General features: G+C 36.5%; 1 protein-coding gene across 6 annotated transcripts in view; it reads left to right on the forward strand.

Moving 5' to 3' along the window:
- Positions 1-22,780, forward strand: part of nmt2 (N-myristoyltransferase 2) — a 58,473-nt gene that overhangs the window by 27,707 nt on the left and 7,986 nt on the right. For 2 of the 6 annotated variants that reach the window (XM_073054533.1, XM_073054538.1), the window contains 7 exons: positions 6,396-6,540; positions 12,143-12,261; positions 14,209-14,300; positions 14,401-14,517; positions 18,608-18,778; positions 21,013-21,121; positions 21,519-21,689. In XM_073054533.1, the coding sequence (XP_072910634.1) occupies positions 6,396-6,540; positions 12,143-12,261; positions 14,209-14,300; positions 14,401-14,517; positions 18,608-18,778; positions 21,013-21,121; positions 21,519-21,689 (924 nt within the window). Of the gene's footprint in view, positions 1-4,890; positions 4,961-6,395; positions 6,541-12,132; positions 12,262-14,208; positions 14,301-14,400; positions 14,518-18,607; positions 18,779-21,012; positions 21,122-21,518; positions 21,690-22,780 lie in introns of all 6 variants that reach the window. The other 4 variants (XM_073054536.1, XM_073054534.1, XM_073054537.1 and 1 more) reach the window with 3 other exon arrangements.

Genomic DNA, 22,780 nt, shown 5'->3' on the forward strand with positions numbered 1-22,780 from the left:
CGCCTGCAGGGATAAATCCAAGGAGGGACAAATGGTCTAGGGAATCATGGAGCGAGTGATCCCTGCAGAAAACGGCCAGTCTTTCTCTTCACTCTAGAACAGTTAACTCTAAGTTCTCCTTATCGCACTTTTAAAGATTCATAGTATATTTATAATCAAAGTATGTATGCACAATACAATTCTGAGATATGTCCTCCCTGCAGGCAGCCACATAACAAAGAAACACCATGGAACCAGCTCAAAAAAACATCAAATACCCAATGCTCAAAAAAAAGAACAAATTGCGCAAATGGCAAAATGCGAGCGAATGGCATATAGAATATAAAACAACAAACCAGTAGTATTCACTCAGTTTAGATTGGTTTTGCACCACTCCGCTACGCAATGCAGGCCACAGGGTCATTCTTTGCCAATGTGCCTCAATTTACCTCAACTGCCCTGAACAAACTTCTCAAAAACAGCAAAAAAAGAGTAACCAGAATCCAAGAACAGATGCAACATAAACCTCAAACCTCCACAGCCTCGCTGATCAATCCTGGCAATCTAGATCCCTAAAGTCCTGGACTTCCTCGGACAGCAGCTGGTGAGGAGAGGAGGGAGACCGGTGAAAGGCGGACAAGCGGCACCAAACACCCGCCCGTCCCTACTCTCATCCTCATTGCCATCAACCTTGCTTAACGCCTCAGTCGAAGAGAAGCAGTGAAGTCAATCATGTGCTGGTAGCCATTTCCAGGCTACCAGGCCTCCAGGCCACATAGTCCTCATCAAACGTCATTGAACTCCATTGTAGACAGCAAAGTGCCTGATCACTCAATCGGCCCCAAAACACACCATCGAAATATTAAATCACAGATTCCAATTGCACGTGGCTTAGTAGTAGAATCATATTTGAAAGAAGAAGTGAAAGAAGTAGTTTCTTGAGCTGTCAGCAGGATGTCACCTTTGGTTGTGTTGTTTGCTGGTACAATGCTTCATTTCCTATGAGGAGGTTCAGTGTTGCCCCTATCATGTAGGACCATCTATATATTGCTTTTGAAAACTTTCCTAGACACAGTTAACAAATTCTACCCCATCTAATCCCTTAGCTTCTCACTTGTCCAAAGACCTGTTAAAAGGCTCTTCCAATCAACTTTTACAAGTTATTGTCTAATGTCATCAAAATTAGCCTTGCTGCAAGTTAGGACTTCTATGTTATGGACTAGTCCTATTGTTCCAGAATTTTTTTTAAATATTAGAATTATGGTGTCTGGCCCCGAAAGTGCTATCACCCAGCTTCATTTCTTATGAGGAGGTTCTATGTTGCCCCTATCATGTCGGATCCTCTACATTTTGCTTTTGAAAACTTTCCTGAACACGGTTAACAAATTCTACCCCATTGAATCCTTTAGCATTAAAGCAGTGGCAGTCAGTATCAGGGATATTAGGAATTACCACTGTCACAACCCTGTTATCCCTAAGGTAATAAACCTATATCTCCTCACTGGATGAGTTATTTTACCTATTGTCATGATGTTTTCCCTAATCAAAAAATCAACTCTTCTTCTCTTACCCTATTTTTATCTTGCCTGTAGCAACTATATCCTGCAACATTGAGTTTCCATGCCCATCACTCAACTATGTTTCCATAATAGCAATAATGTCATACTTCCATTTGCTGATCCGTGCCCTGAGTTCATCTGTCTTACCTGTCCCTCTTTGACAAGTTACATCTGCCCCAAAGAAATCCCATTAGTTTTAGAATATGAACCACTCCCTCCTGCTTCTCGGCCAAGCATGTTGCTATCTTGCATTGCACCAGGGCTGTTCCAGAGCTAACAACTCTTGGAGACCTGCCGTTATCTTTTTGCCTGTCTCCCTACATTCACACTGCAGGACCACATCCTTTTTCTCTCTAGCTGCACACCCTCTTTTGAGAATGCCCTGCAATTACTTGGAGAAATCTTTGATCCTGGCATCAGGAGGCAACATACCAGCTGGACCAACACATACAATATGCTAGAGGAACTCTATGGAGAGGAATAAACAAATGATCATTTGGGCCAAGACCTCTCATCAAGACCTCTGATGAAGGGTCTTGGCATGAAATGTTGACTGTTTATTCCTCTCCATAGATGTTACTTGGCCTGTTGGGTTCCTCCAGCACTTTTTGTGTATTGCTCTGGATTTCCAGCATCTGCAGAATCGGTTCTGTTTATACCATCCTGTAGTCTCATTTGTAGCTACGGAAAATCATGTCTGTGCCCCTAACGATTGAGTCTTTGTCAAAACAGTCCTTTTTGACTCCATACTTGACTACTATCTGTCAGCATCAGTAGCTGTTGCTGCTGTTCTTCACTGAAAGACCATACGCACTAACAGTATCCAAAAGGAGATGCTTGTGAGGGAAATGGCCATGGGAAAATTCTGCACGCTTGATCTGTCCCCTCTATCTTTTTAGGTGGTTACCTAGTTAACTGCTGTCTGTACCTTTGGCATGATCCCCGCTCTAAAGCCTGTCTTCCTTGAATATAGTGTTCATGTTTATGGGTTTTATTCTTGATGTTTTATTTATTTTTCACTTCTACAGTCAAAAGAAAACTATGCCCAGGTTTGCTGTATGCTTGGCCAACAATACCAACTTTCATTTATGCATCACGTTTCAAAAAAGTAAACCATATCAAGAACATATTTAAATAAGATCTGATGCAAGTTGTAGATGGAGTTTTTGGATCAGCAGAGGTAGATTTTTGAAAATACATTAAGGAAAGAGAAGATGCAAAATTCATGTAGTGATTTCAGAATTTAAAGCCTTGGCAGCTGAAGATGGACCAGTTGTTACTTCTTTAAACTGAGAAATTGGTTAAGTGACAGTAAATATAGATCAATGATTAAAGAAGTGGGTGCAAAGGTGTATCTTAAGGATACAGACAGCATAGTTCTGAATGGTTTCAAGTTTACATGTTTCCATGACTTGACTTGGAATGCTGGCATTGATTCTGTTGGTGTAGCCAAGTCAACAGACAACAAAGGAGTGAATGAGCAGCAGATAAGCTAAAGCACAGGTGAAACTGTACAATACTACAGGATATGGTACAGGCATTCTTAGTGATGATGTACACGCGTGGTCAGAACTCATCTTGAGGTGAAAGTGGTGTCAGATTTGTGAATTTATGGTAGGTGAATGCAATGGAATTGACAGCCAATTCCTATTAATTTTTGTCTTGATCTGTTTTTATTTTTAACCTCTTGGATTTTCATTACGTGTTGGATATATTCTTGATTTTGAGCTTATCTCCCTTTTTGAGTTACAGAGTACTGCAGCATAGAAACTGGTCCTTTGGCCTAATTTGTCCATGTCTAACAAAATGCCTATCTAAGCCAGTTCATTTTCATTCAGATAGAAGTTTAGATATTCATGGTTCAAAATTCATTTCTAAGAAATATTTCCTTTATAGAATTTTCAGTTTGTTGATTGCAGCAAGTGAATCAGTCTTCATTGTACAGAACCTAAATTGCTCCTACAGAATTTAGTGAGCAATTTATGTTTAATTTGCAATTTATGTTTAATTTAAATTTATCTTTTAATTTTAAACTATCAAGCAATGAAGATGTCAAAAAATATGTAAGATATTTGTTTACATTAACCATGAATAGTATTTTTACACTCGGTAAAAATAAAGTGACCATTGCGTCAATGTTCATGGTCTCCTGCTGCTGTAGCCTATCCATTTCAAGGTCCGATGTATTGTATGTTCAGAGATGCTTATCTACACCACTGATGTAATGCATGGTTATTTGAGTTACTGTTGCCTTCTTGTCAGCTTAAACCAGTATGGCCATTGTCCTCTGACCTCTCAATAACAAAGCATTTTCACCCACGGAACCTGGATAATTTATTTCTGTTTTTAGTACCATTCTCTGTAAACTTTAGAGACTGTTGTATGTGAGGTACACTAGCCACCCTGACACCAACAATTATTTCAAGGTCAAAGTCACTTAGATTACATTTCTTCCCCATTCTGATGTTTGGTCTGAACAACAACTGAACCTCTTGACCATGTCTGCATACTTTTATGCATTGACTTGCTGCCACATGATTGGCTGATTAGATATTTGCATTAACGAGCAGGTGTACCTAATAAAACAGCCATTGAGTGTATAATTTTTTTTCCCCATTTCTTTCTTTCTTTTGATTACTGCTGTGTATGTTCAAAGGTCCACTGCTACTGCAGCTTTCTATTTATTCTAGAAACTGAAGTCTAACTCGTAAATTGTGGAGTATAGTTCATGCAGCATTCTACACAATGTTCTCATTTGATTGTTCTGTTCTGCCCTCTAATTCATCACCATTTTGAGTTGGCAAGGCTAAGTCAAAAAGTTGTCTTTCGCACCTAAGCAAGGTCTTTGTGATTATGTACTATACTGGAGCCATCGTTTAGCATTTGTATCAATGCAAACATGTGTATAGTAAACTGGGTACAAAATGTGATGCAGATTCACTCAAGCACACTAGCAGGATAATCATTCTGGGAGGAGATGTTATATTGTGGAGTTTCAATTTGCATTTTTGTATTTAACAAAATAAAACTGATAAAAATGAGCTTGGAGCAAGTGGAACTTCTATCTTTTATCTCTTTATGATAAACATACACAGATACTGTAGAAAAAGAAATGCTTCAGTACTAGAAATATGACCCATATTCCAGCTTTTGCTACTCAGTCAAATGAATGAACCCTTAACATTTACACATATTCAATGTATTGATGCTCAGGGAAGCTTGTAGTATATATAGCAATATTCCATTGCTCATACACTATGTATACTACACAGGGTGTATTTGTTAGTTTCTAAGTAGTTATACACTGTTTTTACTATGAGCTTTTGAGATTGTCCCATGTTATTTCATGTAGGATCCTTACAGCCATCCAAAGGAAATACTTATTACTGGATTTGCACTCTGCTCTGAATTGATAGAACAATGTAAGTCACAATCATTGGTTGCTAAAATGGGGAGTGTAAGCTCAACGTGACTAATAAAAGTTTTAATTCTGTACTGGAGCATCATAAATTAAAATGACTGTAGCGTGAGTAGCCAGGTCTTGGAATTACACACACACACACACACACACTCCATTATACACTCTGAGCTCTTTCTTTCTTTCTCTCTCTCTCTCTCTCTGTCAGTCTTGGTAACCCACTCATGGCAGTTCAGGAATAACTGCAGATACTTAATAAAACAGTGAGGGATGGACAGAAAAACAATTCATTATCTGATTGTAAGGAAATCCAAACGGTTTGGCATCTGGCCGGCCCACCAAGAGATGTTTTTTCCGTTCCCTTTAAAACCTCTAGGAATCTGTTTTGAGCACTCTTATTTAAATTCACAGCTGAAACCCTGGAACAAGATGGAAAAGTGGTCATTGTTAAAATGCTGATGATTAAACTAATCTAAATTGTGAGCCTAAATTTTCCAATGATAAGTAGCAGCCAGAAAGTTCTCCAATTACTAGCACACTTTGGAAGTTTATTTTTCACTCAAGCACTTTTAGGCTATAGACATTTTTCTTTTGAGAATCCTGAACAAGTATTTTTTGGTGTTTCGCAATCAAAATTAATTTCAGTTAAGAAAAAAATTCTGGATTCTGTTCTTTGCAACAAGTGTGTATGTGTGTATATATATATAATTTTTTTCCTCTATCAAGTTACAAAATACAAATCTACTAGTGTTCCCAAAATTCCCTTCTTCTATGCCCACAGAATACTCTCTTCAATGTACAAGAACTAATTTCTCTGTGTATGGAAAATACCAGCTGAGTCTTTGATAATATTCCACTCTCCATTTTATAATTTTACTTCCCTTAATCTCTTCTTTATAGTTGTTTTATTAGCAACAGAAATCTTACTGCTTAACTGGACAATGTTCATATGTAAGCTTATTAACATTAGGAACATTGCATCACTATATTTTAGTGGACAGATGAATAGATGGTGATCAGAAATCATAGGAAGCTTCATACTCCTGCCCACTTGCTTGGTTGCTGATGCCAGTTGTTCTTTTTCCTTTGTTCTAAATGGGATCAGTTGTTTCAAACTAAGATTGTGTTATTGGTCTTTCTGATTGTTAGGTTCATTGGAGGTTTATAAGTAATTGGAGTAGAATTTGGTGATTGGGCTTTCATACAGTGATCAGTGGTTCCCATTGTTTATTATTTGTGTGGTGCCATCGATGAAATAAGTTATAACTTTGCTTATAGTTGAATAATATTCAAAGGAATAAATTAATGTAGTCAAAGCTGATATTTGCATATTAATTCTGAAAACAAATTACATTTATGTAGTAACAGGAAAACATCTCATCATCTTTAATTTTTTTTTAAGAACATCTTTAAAATTTGACAATGCTTTTTCTCACTAGAATCCTTCGGTACCAATGCAAAAATTACAGGACATTCAAAGAGCCATGGAATTGCTCACAGCATGTCAAGGCCCTGCTAAGAATCTGGAGGAGGCAAGTCAACACAGATACCAGTTCTGGGACACACAGCCGGTACCCAAACTTAGTACGTTTAACACCTTTTCTGGTTGACTACAATATTTATAGAAATCATCTGTTGTTAAAGGGTGAACTTTCAGCTCAGTAATTCACAAAACTAAAGTATCAATAATCAAGCCTCACAGAAAATGACGAAGTCTAAAACAAGGTATAGACAATTCAGGGAGCGAGAGTTCACGCGTTTGGGAGTTCTAACTTTCTTTTAAAACAAAAAGAAATTGGTGTCAGTAAAACTGGCCTCAAAACTTGTAAATGCTCAATTAGGCAATTAGAAAACCTGGTATCGTTACTCAGTTTAGTCTATAGATAATTGACCTTGTATCAATGTACTTAACCCTTTTACTTTTGAAATCATCACTTTTTCAGAAACTTAGAGACTAGAGGTGCTTGTGGCATCTTGCTTGGGGCAATACCTATAGATACCATAAATAATCTAACAAGAATTGAATAGTTATGAATACTTAAAAGTTTTTTTTTGAAAATTTACTCAAAATACTAACTTAATTAATGACACTATATTTCTCTTTGATTTTTAGTTTGATCGCCTTTTATCTTAAAATCAAACCTCACCCTGTACTATGTTCTCAACAAAAATCACTACATTCAGCATGTTCACCAATACTGCCACTACTTTGATCTCTTCGCATAATCTGCATTGTTTTACAATAATCTAATTACCCCTTAAAAGCGACAATAATTATTTCCTCAGTCATGCCTTAACAATAAGCTTTTGTTTTAACAATCCTTTTGAATATCAAAATGTGTCCTAAATTTTCTCCACATTAGGTCTCAATTCAGTGACAAATTTAATTCATTGATGCTAATGAGATGAAATAGTCAGTTCTATTGAATCTACTGAAGTAGTTCATTGTTTTAAAAATGTTACTATATCTCATGTTAGTCTGTGTACCAGTGAAAATAGCCCAAATATTTTATCTCCTTCTTCATAACTAAGGGGTGTAATCTCTGGGATTTTCCTGGTTATCTACATTGTAAAATCTGCACTTTTTGGAATAAGCATAACTTCAGTTTGTAATAACACAAGAAGTTCTGCTTATACAGTACTGGAAATCTTGAGGAACTCAGTAAGTCAGGCAGCATGTAAGGGAATAAACAGTCAGCATTTCAGGCCAAGACCCTTCATCAGGACTGGAAAGGAAGGAATTAAAAACCAGTATAAGGAGGGAGGGGAGGGAAAGGAATACAAGCTGGCATGTGATAGGTGAGACCCAGGTGAGGGGAAAGTGGGTGGGTGGGGAAGAGAGGATGAAGTAAGAATCTGGGAGGGGATAGATGGAAGAGATTGAAAAGGAAGGTATTTAATAGGATAGGACAATGGTCCATGGAAGAAAGGGTAGGAGGAGGAGAACCAGAGAGAGTTAATAGGCAGAGGGGGAGAGAGTTTCTATATTAAGTTTGTATCTTAGTTGTTAAATTAGTCATTAAATTTTAATAACTACTTAAATTCAAAAATCCTGCATGTATTGTTATGACTTTTTCAATATACTTGCTCATTCAAAGAATTATGTATGAAACTTCTGCTCTGTGTAGAAGCAAACTGAAGGATCACACAGAATTGGTGTTGTACATAACAGCTGATTTATTGAACAACTGGTGTGAACTAGAAGGCCAGGCAAAGCTGATATACCTGAGTACAAATTTGGTTGAGCTTTTACATTCTCGGTTAACGAGATAACCAATAAAATTACATTTTGATAACAGAATGGCAGCTGCAAGATGGCTTAATTAAGTAACAATCTAGGTCCTGATTGTAGAATAAAATGATTATTAACCAATCTAGCAGTAAATCCAATTTTCTATTGTAACACTGGTGCATGCCATAACATAATTTCAGAAGTTCCTGAAACTTGGGTGTCATCGCTGCAGCATGCCTCTACTTTTGTCTGCAGTTCCCTGTTATCACATTAGCAAAATCCACATCCCTATTTTTTTTAATTATTAGCCCTCACTATTCTTTGCCCTACTACACTCTAATGCAGCCTTGAATTTTGTTCAATTATGTTACATAAGCAAACATTTATTATACCCCCAATATTTATTAGCCAAATGTCCATTTTGCGATCTGTTCTATGGTTACTTAGCCTTAATTTTAACATATCACAGGTCTTCTTTTACCTTAACCATGATACCTAATGCTCCCCAGCTTATAGACACCCAATTTGTTGTCCAGCCCATACATACAAAGAAGCATTTGGGAGTCTGGTGGGATGGATTTGCCAGTAACTGTGGGACTACGGGCATCTTCTGCCACGTGGGAACTTGGTTCATGGCTACATTTCTGACTTGTGACCTGTGTTCAAGTTCTGAACTGTTTACAGGAACTAAGCTGTGCCATAATGTGGGGAGGACCAGTTCTTGATTCTGGAATTTTTTGTGATGTTCAGTTTGTGCTTGAAGGTCATCGCTGGATTTTATTTGAAAGCAAAAGAATAACAGCTGTTGCTTCTCCAACAGTTTCATGGCAAAGGACACTTAATTTAATTCTTAATTCAGCTTATTAATTGGTTCCTCCTATTAATTACTTTGGCTTGCAGAGTCTTGTTGATTGCCAATTTTAAATTACTTTTTCAACATTTTCATTTTTAATGAGGACATTGCCAATTATGTTTATCTTACACATATGATTTACTCATGCACATAGTTCAGAAGCGTGAGATGTAATATATGCATTTAAGTACTAGGTGAATGCAGATGTTATTCTTATTTCTAAACCATGTACATAATTAAATCAATATTCCAAATTACAATGTCACCATAAAATATTTGTAAGAGAAGCCTAAATATTTCAGATCTTTTTCATAAAGAATTATTTATTATTAGTAAATCAACATACAGACTTTCAAATTTCTACAGCTTCATAAGTTGCATAGTGATAAATACACAAATTAGAAATGTATTTATTAGTTCTGCAGCATGTGTAAATAGAAAGTATCTGAAATCCAAATTTTCTACGTCTTAAAACTATATTGAATTCCCTAATTGAAGTAGAAGAAGCTATATGCACATTCAGACTCCCTTACAAGGAGCTCAGAGTTCAATTCCAGTGCCGTTGTCTAAGGATCTCCGTACATGCACCCCGTGGACGTGTGGGCTTACTTCAGGTTTTCTGGTTTCCTTTCTCAGTCCATTGATGTACTGGGAAGGTTAATTGTCCCATGATTAGGTTAGGGTTAATTGAGATTATCAGGGTTTGCGGGGGTGACGTGGCTCAAAGGGCCAGAACAGCCTACTCCGTGCTGTATCCTGAAATAAATAAAAAAATAAGAAGGGTTCATTGATTTCAGTATTAATTGATTGAAGAAACTAATAACAATAAAGGAATGGCAGATGAGTATCATTCTTTACAATTGGAACTACGGAAGGACCACGTGTGAACAGTTTAATATGTTTACAAATGCAGCAGGATTTAACATTGTTTGTTAATCTAAAAAGTTTACAAATTAAAATTCATTCTTAAACAACAACATAGATTTACACAAATTTCTGGTACGGTAGAGGACTTTCAGCCCATGATGTATGTGCTGAAAAAATTGCACATTTATCTTGTCTTTGTCGCAGCTAAATATAAGTACTGATAGTCCATTATTTAACCATTTGGAAGTCATGATGGTTTGGCATTTAGCTCACTAGGTAATGTGTGTTTCATTCCCCATCCACACACTGGGGCCCTGGTTCCTCTGCCTCCTTCCTGTTCACACACCAAGCCACAGGTTCCTGTGCTTCATGATTAAATCATTGTGTTGCACAAATGTGGCAATTCTGTCTCAGTTCTGCTCCTCTGACCTGGAATATATGGTGGTCAAGTGTCATTTATTCTATCTGCCAAGAAAATTCTCTGCCATTATCCTGGTTGCATTTTATGTTCCACTACTGGTAAACATCAAACTGGTGCTGGAGGAGCTGAGCATTGGATCCAGTCACGAGACTGTGCACCCTGATTACTTCCTGGTCATTGCAGTGGAATTCAAACAGGCCTACTTGAAGTAGCCTCTGACAAACTACCACCAACGTGTCACCTGTGGAACCACGGGAGTCAAATACTTGATCACTGTGACACCACCATCAAGGACACTTACCATGCCATTACATGCCCACACTTTGGCAAGTCCAGTCACCTGGCTGTATGTCTTCTCCTGATATATAGGGGATTGCAGCACCAGTGGTGAGGACTGCAAAGGTATGGTAAGGAAGATGGAGTATGTTTTGAATCAATGGATTGGACCATATTTAGGGATTCATCTTTGGATGTGAATGAACATGCCACAGTCATCACTGACTTCAACAAGACCTGAGTGGATGAGTGTGTGCCTTTGAGAACATACGAATATACACAATCCAGAAGCCTTGGACGAACTAGCGGGTTCACAATCTGCTGAGGGCTAGATCTGTTGTGTTTAAGACTGGCGAACCAAAACACTACAAGAACTTCAGATGTGAAAGAGAATAACGATTTTGTATGAAGTTAGAGACTCGGGCAGATGTATGAAAGCTGTAGCAGAGCTTGCATGTCATTACTTTCTTTTAAGATGAAACCTAACGGCATAATACTTCACCCCCCAATGAGCTCAATGCCTTCTATGCACGCTTTAAAAGGGAGAATAAAACTACACCTGCGAGAATCCCCACAGCATCTGGTGAACCTATGATCTCTGTCTTGGAGACCTGATATTAGAACATCCTCCTAAAGGATGAATCCTTGCAAAGCATCAGGCCCCAATGGTATACCTGGCAGGTTACTAAAAACCTATGCTAACCAACTGGCTGGAGTATTCAGTGCTGTAGTTAGAGTTTGGACCTGCTCCAAAAGGAAATCAATCATACCGGAAGAAAAACAAAGTAAGCTGCCTCAAACAACTATTGCCTGGTAGCTCTCATATCTAATGTGATGAAGTGCTTTATGAGATTGATTATTGGTAAAATTAACTTCTGTCTGAACAAGGACCTGGACCCACAGTGGTAGAAAATTTCTATGAAGAGCATTCTGACTGGTTCCATCACCACCTGGCATGAAGGGTTTGATGCAAAGGTTGAAAGACAGAGGCTACAGGTTGTAGACTTAGACAACTCCATCATAGGGACAACCCCTTCTGCTATCTAGGACATTTTCAAAAAGTAGTGCCTCAAGAAGACAACATCCATCGCTGAGGACCCACACCATCTGGGACATACCCTCTTCTCATTACTGCCATTGGGGAAGATGTACAGGAGCCTGAAGACCCATGCTCAATGTTCTAGGAACAGTTCTGCACCTCCACTGTCAGATTTTTGAATGGTCCATGAATGCTACCTCACTATTCCTCTTGCATTAATTATTCATTCATTATTTTTTGGGTAATCTATAGTAATTTTTATGTCTTGCACTGTACTGCTGCCACAGAACAACAGATTTCACAGCATATACCAGTGATAACAATCCAGTTGCTGGGTCCCCAGCTTCCATCCTTCCCATCTTCCTGCACTCCTATTATACTCATTTCTTCTGTTGCCTATGCTCCTTGCAAATACTACTATTTAATATCTATATTAAGTGATTAGTACATTGTAAGCAGTGCATTTTATGAAAGAATTTTGTGTTTTGGTCCCTATAGATGAAGTGGTGACAACTCATGGTTCTATTGAGCCAGATAAAGAGAACATCCGTCAAGAGCCATATTCTTTGCCTCAGGGCTTCATGTGGGATACTCTGGATATGGGCAATACTGAGGAGGTTTGTATCTCCAACATCTGAAGTTCATAAAAGATTGTGGCTTAGTTGTTTTCCATATAAATGTGATCACCTTAATTAAAATTCAGCTTCATATTATTTCTATATTAGGGTTAGTTGAAATCACTCTTCATCAGGAAAGTCTTACTAAAATTAGTAACTGTAATACCATAAGACCCTGAGATATATGAGCAGAATTAGGCCAATTGGCCCATTGAGTCAGCTCCACCATTTCATCATGGCTGATCCATTTTCCTCTCGGCCCCTTCTGCCTTCTCCCCGTATCCCTGACTAATAAAGAATCTATCAACCTCTGTCTTAAATATTCCCAACGACTTTGCCTCCTCAGCCATCTGTGACAATGAATTCCACAGATCCACCACATTCTGGCTCAAGAAATTCCTCTTAATCTCCATTCTAAATGGTCACCCCTCAATTCTGAGGCTGTGTCCTCTGGTCTTAGACTTTCCCGATATAGGAAACATTCTCTCCATATCCACTCTATTGAGGCCTTTCAAAATTTGATAGGAATCAATGAGATTTCCCTTCCCCCCCATTCTTCTGAATTTCAGTGAGTAGAGGCCCAGAGCCATCAATCAGTCCTCATACAATAACCCTTTCAATCCTGGAATCATTCTTGTGAACCTCCTTTGAACCCTCTCCAATGTCAGTACATCCTTCTTAGATAAGGGGTCCAAAATAAACTCTCAATACTCCAAGAGGGGTCTCAACAGTGCTTTATAAAACCGTAACATGACATCTTGCTTTTATATTCTAATCCTCTCAAAATGAATGTTAACATTGCATTTGCTTTCCTCACCGCTGAATCAACCTGCAAAGGATCTGTTAGGTAATCCTGCACGAGATCTTCCAAGTCCCTTTGCACCTCAGATTTTTCAATTTTCTCTCCATTTAGAAAATAATCTACACTTTTATTTCTTCTACCAAAGTGCATGACCATATACTTCTGGACACTGTATTCCATCTACCACTTCTTTGCCCATTCTCCTAACCTGTTTTAAGTCCTTCTGTAGCCTGTATGCTTCCTCAGCACTACCTGCCCCTCCACCTTTCATTGTATCATGTGCAAACTTGACGTCAAAGCCATCAATTCCTTCATCCAAATTACTGACTTATAATGTAAAAAGAAGCAGTCCCAACATTGACCCCTCTGGAAAACCATGAATCACGGGCAGCCAACCAGAAATGGCTCCCTTTATTCTCAGTCTTTGCCTCTTAGTTATCAGCCAGTTCTATCCACGCTAGTATTTTTCCTATAATACCATGGGCTCTTAACTTGTTAAGCAGCCTCATGTGTGGCACCTTGTCAAAGGCCTTCTAAAAATCTAAGTACACAACAGCGATCAATTTTCATTTACCACCACTAAAACAGATTATGTGGGAATTACCTTGCTGTAGTTTGTAGAAGCCAGCTATATGTTAATTACTTGCTGCACATTGTTACATCAATGAATCTGTTGTTGGTCATGAACAGATTGAATAAATCTTTTCTTGCTTGTTCATTACTTTTGGTATTATCTGTCCAAGTAAGTAGCAAATGAAGGAATTTCAAAATTTTCACCATGTAAAGTGAGCTTTGTCCCTGGGGGTTAGTGAAGCTAACTCATCTGTACTGAGCCTGTTTCTTGCATTAATACCCAAAGTAGAATTTGCATAATTCCCAAAACTGGGATTCTTTGTTGTATGTGGGTTTTACTCAACAATTATACATACATATATAAGAACATATGTAACAGTAGCTCAAACATAATTAAGTTTAATCTATTATAACATATGATTTAGTGCTTCTTTTTCATTAATGAAGATGACTGTACCTAAAAATAAAAGTTGCAAATTCTGGATATACTTAGTAAATTAGACAGCATCTGCAAAGAGGAAATCTTAATTTACTGATCAATGACCTTTTTAACCTGGCTGCTTAATTTACAGTTGAAAGAACTGTACACATTGTTAAATGAAAATTATGTGGAAGATGATGACAATATGTTTAGATTTGATTACTCACCTCAGTTTCTACAGTGGTAAGTAAACAGTTTTTACAGTTAAAGATGATCTTTTGTGATTATATTTTAATTTATGATTAGTTTCAATTGTTATTTCAAAGGATGAATATTTTTATAGGGCTCTTCGTCCTCCAGGCTGGTTACGACAGTGGCATTGTGGAGTCCGTGTATCTTCAAACAGAAAATTAGTGGGGTTTATTGGTGCCATTCCTGCCAATGTCCGTATTTATGAAATGTAGGTTCTCATTCTATTCTATTCATTTTGAATATACATATTTTGTTTTTCTGGGCTATTTTCTTCATGATTTACAGTACATTTTAACTATATAACTAAAACTTGATTATGTAAAATATACTTTTTAAAATAATTTAACTTTTTTGAGATTTTTCTTTTAACTTATGAATATTTATATGTATGTGCTTAGATTGTATAGTTAGAACCTCTTAGAAGATGAGGGTTTCGATTAAGTTTTCTTAACATATCTATTTTGCACATTATTAAGGCTTGTAAATGCTGAGTTCTGGCACTCTTTCATATGTCAATTTGTTGCATTTTTAAAATTACACTTTAGCCCTTACCCAGTTGTGACCACAGAATCATAAAAACATACAGTACAGACATGGGTGCTTATGGACCATCTCATCCATGCCTACCATGATGATTATTTATAGTAATTTGATTTTCAACTTGAGGTCTGTATCTTTGAGGTCTGTTCCGACAAAGAGCCTGTCCAAATGCCTTTTAAATGTTGTAAACAAATCTCTGTCTGCTACCTGCATTAGCAGCTTGTTCCAGATATTCATCACTCTTTTTGTGTAGAAAACGAATCACCGATCTTCTTTAAATTTTGTCCCTCTCAGCTTAAACCGGTGCTGTCTAGTTCTAAACTCCCTGCTCCAGGAACAACATTCTGGCTATCAATGCCTCTTATAATTTTGTAACCTTCTATGAGATCAGTTCTCAGCCTTCTACATTCCATGGAGGCCAGAACCAGCCTATTCAATCTCTCCTTTTAACAATGGCTCTCCTGTCCAGGAAACATCCTGGTGAATCTGTTTTGCATTCTTTCTATCGCTACCACTTCCATTCTGTATAAAATTCTCTAAAATTGGTACCTGTTTATTTTTGTACAACTGCAATATGATGTCTCAATTGTTATACTCAGTGCCTTGTCATATGAAGACAAGCATACCAAATGCCTTTTTTTTCACTATCCTATCCACCAGATTGCCACTTTCAGAGAAATGTGGACACTCATAATACTCCTAATTAATGTCCCTAACATTTATTCAATATAAGCTACCACATTTTGACTTTCCAATGATCATTTCCTCGTACTTGTCCAGACTATATTCCAGCCACCACTGTTCTTCTCAGGTTTCCATTTCCTATGTGACTCTTTAAACAACCTTCTTCATTATCTACAATTCCAATAACTATTGTGTTATCTGTAAATTTACTAATCTGAGCAATTTTACTATCTCTGTTTTCTAAAACAAGTAATTCATACTAAAAAGTAAAGATTCACCACCCACGGTACGCCTTATTACAATTTTTGGTTAGAAAAATGCCCATTGGTCACTATCCATTGTCTCATTGCTCATTTAATTTTGGATCCTGTTCACTAAAATGCCAAAATGTGTGGCTTAATTTCAGAGTTTGGCCAGTTTCAATATTCTTATATTGACATATGAACAAATAACAGGATTAGTCCCATTGAATCTGCTCCTACTGTTCAGTACAATCTTAGCCGTTGTTTTTATAATCACAACTCTGTATCCTGCCTAACCCTAACCCTTTCTTTCATGCTTATCACAAATTTTTCCATTTAAAAAAAATTTGCAAAACTTTACTTCCACCTTCCTTTGAAGAAGTGTTCAAAAGACTCAACGCTCTGAGAGAATAAAATGAGTGACGTTTTATTTCAAACAGTGATCTTGTTTAAGGTTTTTCCACATTTTCTCCCTGGCCTCTCTGTCAAGTGCTGACAGGATCTTATATGTTTCAATCAAGCTACTCACTCTTCTAAATTCCAGTCATAAAAGCCAGCATGTTCTACCTGTCCTCATAGATCAACCTGCCTGTTTCATGTATCAATCTAGTAAAAGCTTCTCTGAACAGATCTACATCCTTCCTTAAGGAGACCAATTCATATATCATAATCCCAATGTTTTGTATTAGTGAAGTATAACTTGCCTAATTTTGTATTCTATTCCACTGGCAGTAAATGTTGGCATTTTGATAAATTTTCTAATTACTTTCTGTACTTGCTTTTTTGCCTTTTATAAATCATAGATTTGTTCACCCAGTTACCACTGTTCCTCAAAGCGCTATAATATTTATTTAAATAATATGCTCTTTTTAAGTTTCAAGCCAAATTGGACAATCTCACATTTTCTCACATTTTATTCCACGTATCTAGTGTTTGCCCATTAACTTAATCTCTTTCCAGCCTCCTCATGTCCTCTTCACCACAACATATTTTTGTGCCTGTCTTTGTATTGTTATCAAGTCATTCATATAAGCTATAATAAACTGAAGCTCCATCATCAATTGAGGCTGCAACATACTATTATTACATCTTGCAAAACAGTAAAAAAAGATCCATTTATGACAACTGTCTGCTTCCTGCTAGTCAATCAATCTTCTATCCATGCCTGCTCTCCTGAAGTATAATTCATAATAGCTTCCAATATTTCCCTTTAATAGATACTAAGAAAATTGATCTGTAGTTTTCTGTGAAGCCCTTGGATTTAAAATTTCTATTGCATAATCTAATGGAACTATGCTCAAACTAAGGAATTTAAAAAAAATTAAAATCAGTGCATCATTTAGTTGCATAGCTACTTTTGTTTTTAAGATCCTCGTATAAAGTCCATCAGGTCTCATGGACTTGTCAGCCCACAGCTTCAACTTCTTTGGTACCACTTGTTTGCTGCTTTTGTCAGTGTTCGTCTCTCCCTTTTAATTCCTGATCTACAGCAATTTCTGGGAAGTTACTCATATCCTCTAAAAAGAGAACCTGATGGAAATGTGTAGTGTTACAGATGTATTGCAGAAAACCAGGTTCATTTGTCTATCTAGATTAATTACATTTGTGTGCATTGGGTCTATATCCATCAAGTACCAAACTAAATGTCTCTTCAAAGTACAGATTATATCTAACTCCACCATCTTTGGCAGTGCATTCTAGCTGCCAGCCACTCTCTGTATCCAAAAAAAAACTCACCCCTTAGGTCCTCTTTAAACTTCCTACCTCTCATCTTAAGCCTATTCCCTCTTGTTTTTGATATTCCTACAATGGGAAAAAGATTTTAACTGTGTATCTGTAACTTTCATAATCTTATATATAATCTACGAGATCAACCCTTGGCCTCCCTCGCTGCACACAGTACTTCAAGTCCATCACAACCAGTGTGTTTTGTGAAGTTACAACATGATGTCCAATTCTTGTATTCTTTGCCTGACCTATGGAAGCAAGCAAACGAGGCGTTCTTCACGATCCTGTTCACCTGTGGATTTGGAGCACAGCTCTTTCTGCTCATCAGCATTCCTTAGTGCCCTGTCATCATTATGCAATCATTTACAGGAGTTTCTCACTACATTTCAAATCAATTCTGACTCCAATCCCAAAAACACAAATGTCACCATGATATTTCTTGACCTATATTGACTACAAAGGATGTGATGACCAATTGTAAAATACTTGCTTTTCCTTCCAGCTGCACTCCCTAAGGCTAGAACTTAAATGACAAAAAAATTACCTGTTGCTTTATGCCTTATCTGAGGAATGGATGATATTCAACCAGTAACACCATTATTGCTAGTATAAACAATGTTATTACCAAAAAACTCAGTGTTTTATTAGATTTTGAACTAGTAATTTTAGGTCATGTTGTTTTGTTGCAGAAATTCTACTGATAGATTTTTGTTTAAAATGCTAACTTTCACAATATTAAATTGTTTTCATCACCAGAGCGCAACTCACAAGATACATCCTTCAGTTTTGTATCAAAGAATATATTACCTAAGATGGACAAATTCCGTTAATTCCTGCAATCATATGCTTGTTGCTTATTCATCATCAGAAAGCATTATTTTCAAATGATTCTGAATGATGCTATGCAGATCAAAAGTAATATTTCTGTAAAAGCATGTTCTGTAAATGCATGTAGTTTAGCATTATGTAATGTAAAATATCATGTATCTGTATGTTCGGATTTTTATTTGAATTAAGTTTAAGGATATCAAGAATTTTAAAGTCAGTTTCTTATTCTTTTACATTAAATATATAATTTGAATATTTTGTAATTGTTTCTGTTAGTGAAAAGAAGATGGTAGAGATTAATTTTCTTTGCGTACACAAGAAGCTGAGGTCGAAACGTGTCGCACCGGTTTTAATCCGTGAAATAACACGAAGGGTGAATTTGGAAGGGATCTTTCAGGCAGTGTACACGGCTGGAGTGGTTCTTCCAAAGCCTGTAGCTACATGCAGGTAGCATTCTTGATAATCTAAGTATTACTTCAAAAGTTAGTAACTAAGTCATTGTGTACATACGTTTGTTAAATAGAACTAATATTATTAATGCTTTTGAGCCATTTTTAGGATATTAACTTTTTCCTCAATATTTAATTAGTAACTTCGTGAGGTGAATTTCTTTCTGATGAAGTGCAGATTAATTATCCATTCTGCATCAATGTTGTTACACAAACAAATATGAGATGAATAAATCAGTGTACTTCAAATATAAAAGAATTATCAGTCAGTGTACCTTAGAGTAATTGGAATCAGAAATGTCCACTCAGCTCTTTGACACATTTATAGTTTTCTTGCCCACTATAAAACATAGAAACATAGAAAACCTACAGCACAATACAGGCCCTTCAGCCCACAAAGCTGTGCCGAACATGTCCTTACCTTAGAAATTACCTAGGGTTACCCATAGCCCTCTATTTTTCTGAGCTAACAAGAGTAATACCTAATGTCAATATTTCAGCTGGAAACGTTCCTTCAGTGCTGTACTGGAAAGTTAAGTTTAGGTTTAGTGGACCCTTGAACCTTCTAATATAAAGATTAGAGCACTATCCACCCAGCTGGATTTTTTAAAAACTATTGAAAATGTTGACAATATACAGTTTATATTTGAATGACTTTTTCTCCTTGCAAATGCTGATGATGTTACTGTGTAATCCAGAATTTTTTTTCATTTTAGATTTACAACATATGTAGGTCTTTCATTTTACAGTGAATAACAAATAGTTACGGAAGGATTCAAGAATTTGGGACCTAGATTTTGGAGGACATTGCCGTAAGTGGTGGGATAAAGAGGGAAGGAGATGAACAGGAGGGTGAAGTTAATGACACAAAGTTCTCATTAGATCCTGGAGCTAAGAATAGTGATAACGAGAATGTGAATGAATGAGAATTCTAGTTTTGATATATCCAGTTTCTCATCCAGTCAATGTATTGTTGCTAAGCACAAGACCAGTGGATGTTGGTGTCGTCAAGGATATTGTAGGTTGTAAAATTATGGGGAGTAAAAGGAGGTTGCAAATTATACAAAAATCAGAATGCTGCAGATTCTGGAAATCTGAAATAAAATAATTGCTGGAAACACTCAGCAGATTGGGCGGAAATGGAAACAGTTTATATTTCAGATCCAGGATATTCCATTTCCAGCATTTTCTGTTTATTTTTATTATTGTAAGTTAGAAAGACGGTTTGTAAGGGAATAAGTGTTGAAGTTATGACTTACAGAGGAGTGTGATGGCTGGTTTTAAAATGACTAAATCCGTATTGTAGGAGAGTGGAAGTTACAACATCAGAGCGTTGAGGCCAGGGAAGGACATTGCGCAGTTGAATGTTTTGGGAATGGGATAAAGAGCACAAAAAATGTGTGCTTTGAACAAGATAAACTTAAGTTTTCAATGTTGGCTCACAAGATATATTAGAAAAATAGAAGAATTTGGGGTGTTAGAATCTTTTAGCAGCCAAGGGAGAGAAAAGGAATGAATGGGGTAGGTTTTGTTTTCTAGTTTTTGGATGCGACGGTCTAAGCACAGTTAGTAAAGGAGAAATGTTATTGAGATGGTTTCACAGGTGTACAAATGGTATCTCGGGCTTAATTTATGGGAAGAATGTATTTCAGAATGAAAAATTGAGATAGTAGGTACAGAAAAGGTTTACAAATATACGTATTGATGGACTCATTGCTTCATAGAATTTGCAGCCGGGACACATGCTTTTCTGCCCAATTTGTCTATGTCATTCAAGATGCCTATCTACACTATTTTCACCTGCCTTCGTTAGGCCCAAATCCTTTTCAACCTTTCTTATCCATGTACCTCTCCAAATGTCCTAAAAATGTAATTATTGTACCCATCTACTGGTAGGTTGCTCCATGTACCCACCACTCTCTGTGGAAAAACATGTGCCTCAGACCCCCTTTAAAATATTCCCCTCTCGCATTATCATGTCCATCATAATTTTGGAAGCCTTTCTATAGGCATACAAGGAAGTAATTAGTCATGTCTTTACTATAACACACTTTATTTAGGATAAAGTGCTAGGAACCCAATAAATATTTTCTGTGGCTAAGTATGTTTGCCAATAGGATTAGTGAAAAGTGTTTGCTGTTATCATTTGGAAATTTGTGATTCAACTGTTTTTTTATGTTGGTGGAGGAATCAATGGTGTATTTGATTTAAGATCATTGTATATATTGTAAGGTACTGGCATCGATCCCTGAATCCCAGGAAATTGGTAGAAGTGAAGTTCTCCCATCTCAGCAGAAATATGACTTTACAGAGAACCATGAAGCTCTACAGATTACCTGATGTAAGCATTGCAAACAGCTTCCATCCTAAAACAGGTGTTATGGAAATAGTAAAGTCAATTCTATTTGCTTCCTTATTAGCACTTTCTCAATGTACTGTATTTGTTTCAGTGAGAGAATTGAAGTTTTGGAGTGGTGATATTTTGAAGAGGTACTGTAGATTGATCATGCTTATATTGTGCACACAGTTGATTCTTGTCATTAAAAATATAATTTTCTGAACAATTACTCTGGAGGTAAACAATATTTTATAATTGTAAAGAAATATGTATTGACAGTGGTGGTTTGCTGATATTGGAGACTGAATGATTATAGAGTAATGCTAAAGCATCTTGACTAGAAATAGCAATACCAATTTGTTTATCCCAGTAGCAATTCCATTGTATTTCTTTTTTTTAGACTCCCAAAACAACAGGTTTAAGGCCTATGGAGGAAAAGGATGTAAAAAGAGTACAAGAGCTCCTATTTAATTATCTAAAGCAGTTTGAACTTGCTCCTGTGATGAATGAGGAAGAAGTGACCCACTGGTTAATGCCACGTGAAAACATTATTGACACTTACGTGGTAGAGGTAATGCAATGCTATTGTGTGCCTGTACATTTATTGATGTGTTGCCTACTTTGGTACAATAATTATGGGGAAAAGGTCTTGTATCAGGCTTTTCTTGATATCTTGACGTTCATTTAGACTGAACATGAAAAATAAACATCTGGGTGAATCTTTCTGTCATTCTTGATGTTCTTTTTGGGGGTTAATAAAAGAGAGAAATTAAAGCAAATAATTTTAGTTGAAACAGAAGCATAATTGGATAATACATTTGAAAGGAATGGTTGGCAAAGCAACCTTATGTCTTGATATTTAGAATACAGTCAGTTAAGTATTTAGAACTTGTTTCAAGAATCCAGGCACAGTTTAAATTCTGAAAATATATACAAAAACTTACATATTTAGGACAGAAATATTTAAGTGAACTGACCGCTATATACTGAGAGTAGAGGATTGAGTGCTGACTTTGCAGAGTAATTGACTTTTGAGTTTAGACCCTATTTAACATCTTTGAAAATTCCACTTGTCAAAAACTCCAGACTTTTACTTTATTCAGAAAGGGTGCTTCGTGATTTCACACCTAAATACTTTACACTTAACTTTGTGTTTTTTATTCAATTTGTTTAGATATTTTAAATGGTTGCCATAGTGAATTTGTAGCTCTGATGCAGGAAATTAACATTTATGAAGAAATTATGTTCTGATATGCAAGTTCAAAATACCCTCAACTATTACCAGCAAGATTATTTATGATCCAAGTGTTCTGCTTTGCTTCATCTCTCTTTAAATAATGCAAATTGAATTTATATTTTTATTTTAGTTTCATGTAAACTGATTTTAAGTACTACAGAATATATCCAATGAGTATAATCTGTGTTATTAAATGAATTATAAATATCAATTAAATATGACAAAATATGAATTATTCTTTTTTAAAAACTTTTTTTATTGAGTTTTCAAATAATTACGGAAAGAAAAAGAAAATATGTAAAAAAAAAACATATACCCTTCCCCCCTCCCCTTAACCCCTCCCTCCTAACATCCCTATAGAAAAAAGAAAGAAAGAAAGAAAGAAAGAGTGCCTGGATATCAGAAGATCCCCACATGCTCCATGG

The sequence above is a fragment of the Hemitrygon akajei genome, chromosome 8 (genome assembly GCF_048418815.1).
Source record: "Hemitrygon akajei chromosome 8, sHemAka1.3, whole genome shotgun sequence".
Classification (NCBI taxonomy): Eukaryota; Metazoa; Chordata; class Chondrichthyes; order Myliobatiformes; family Dasyatidae; genus Hemitrygon; species Hemitrygon akajei.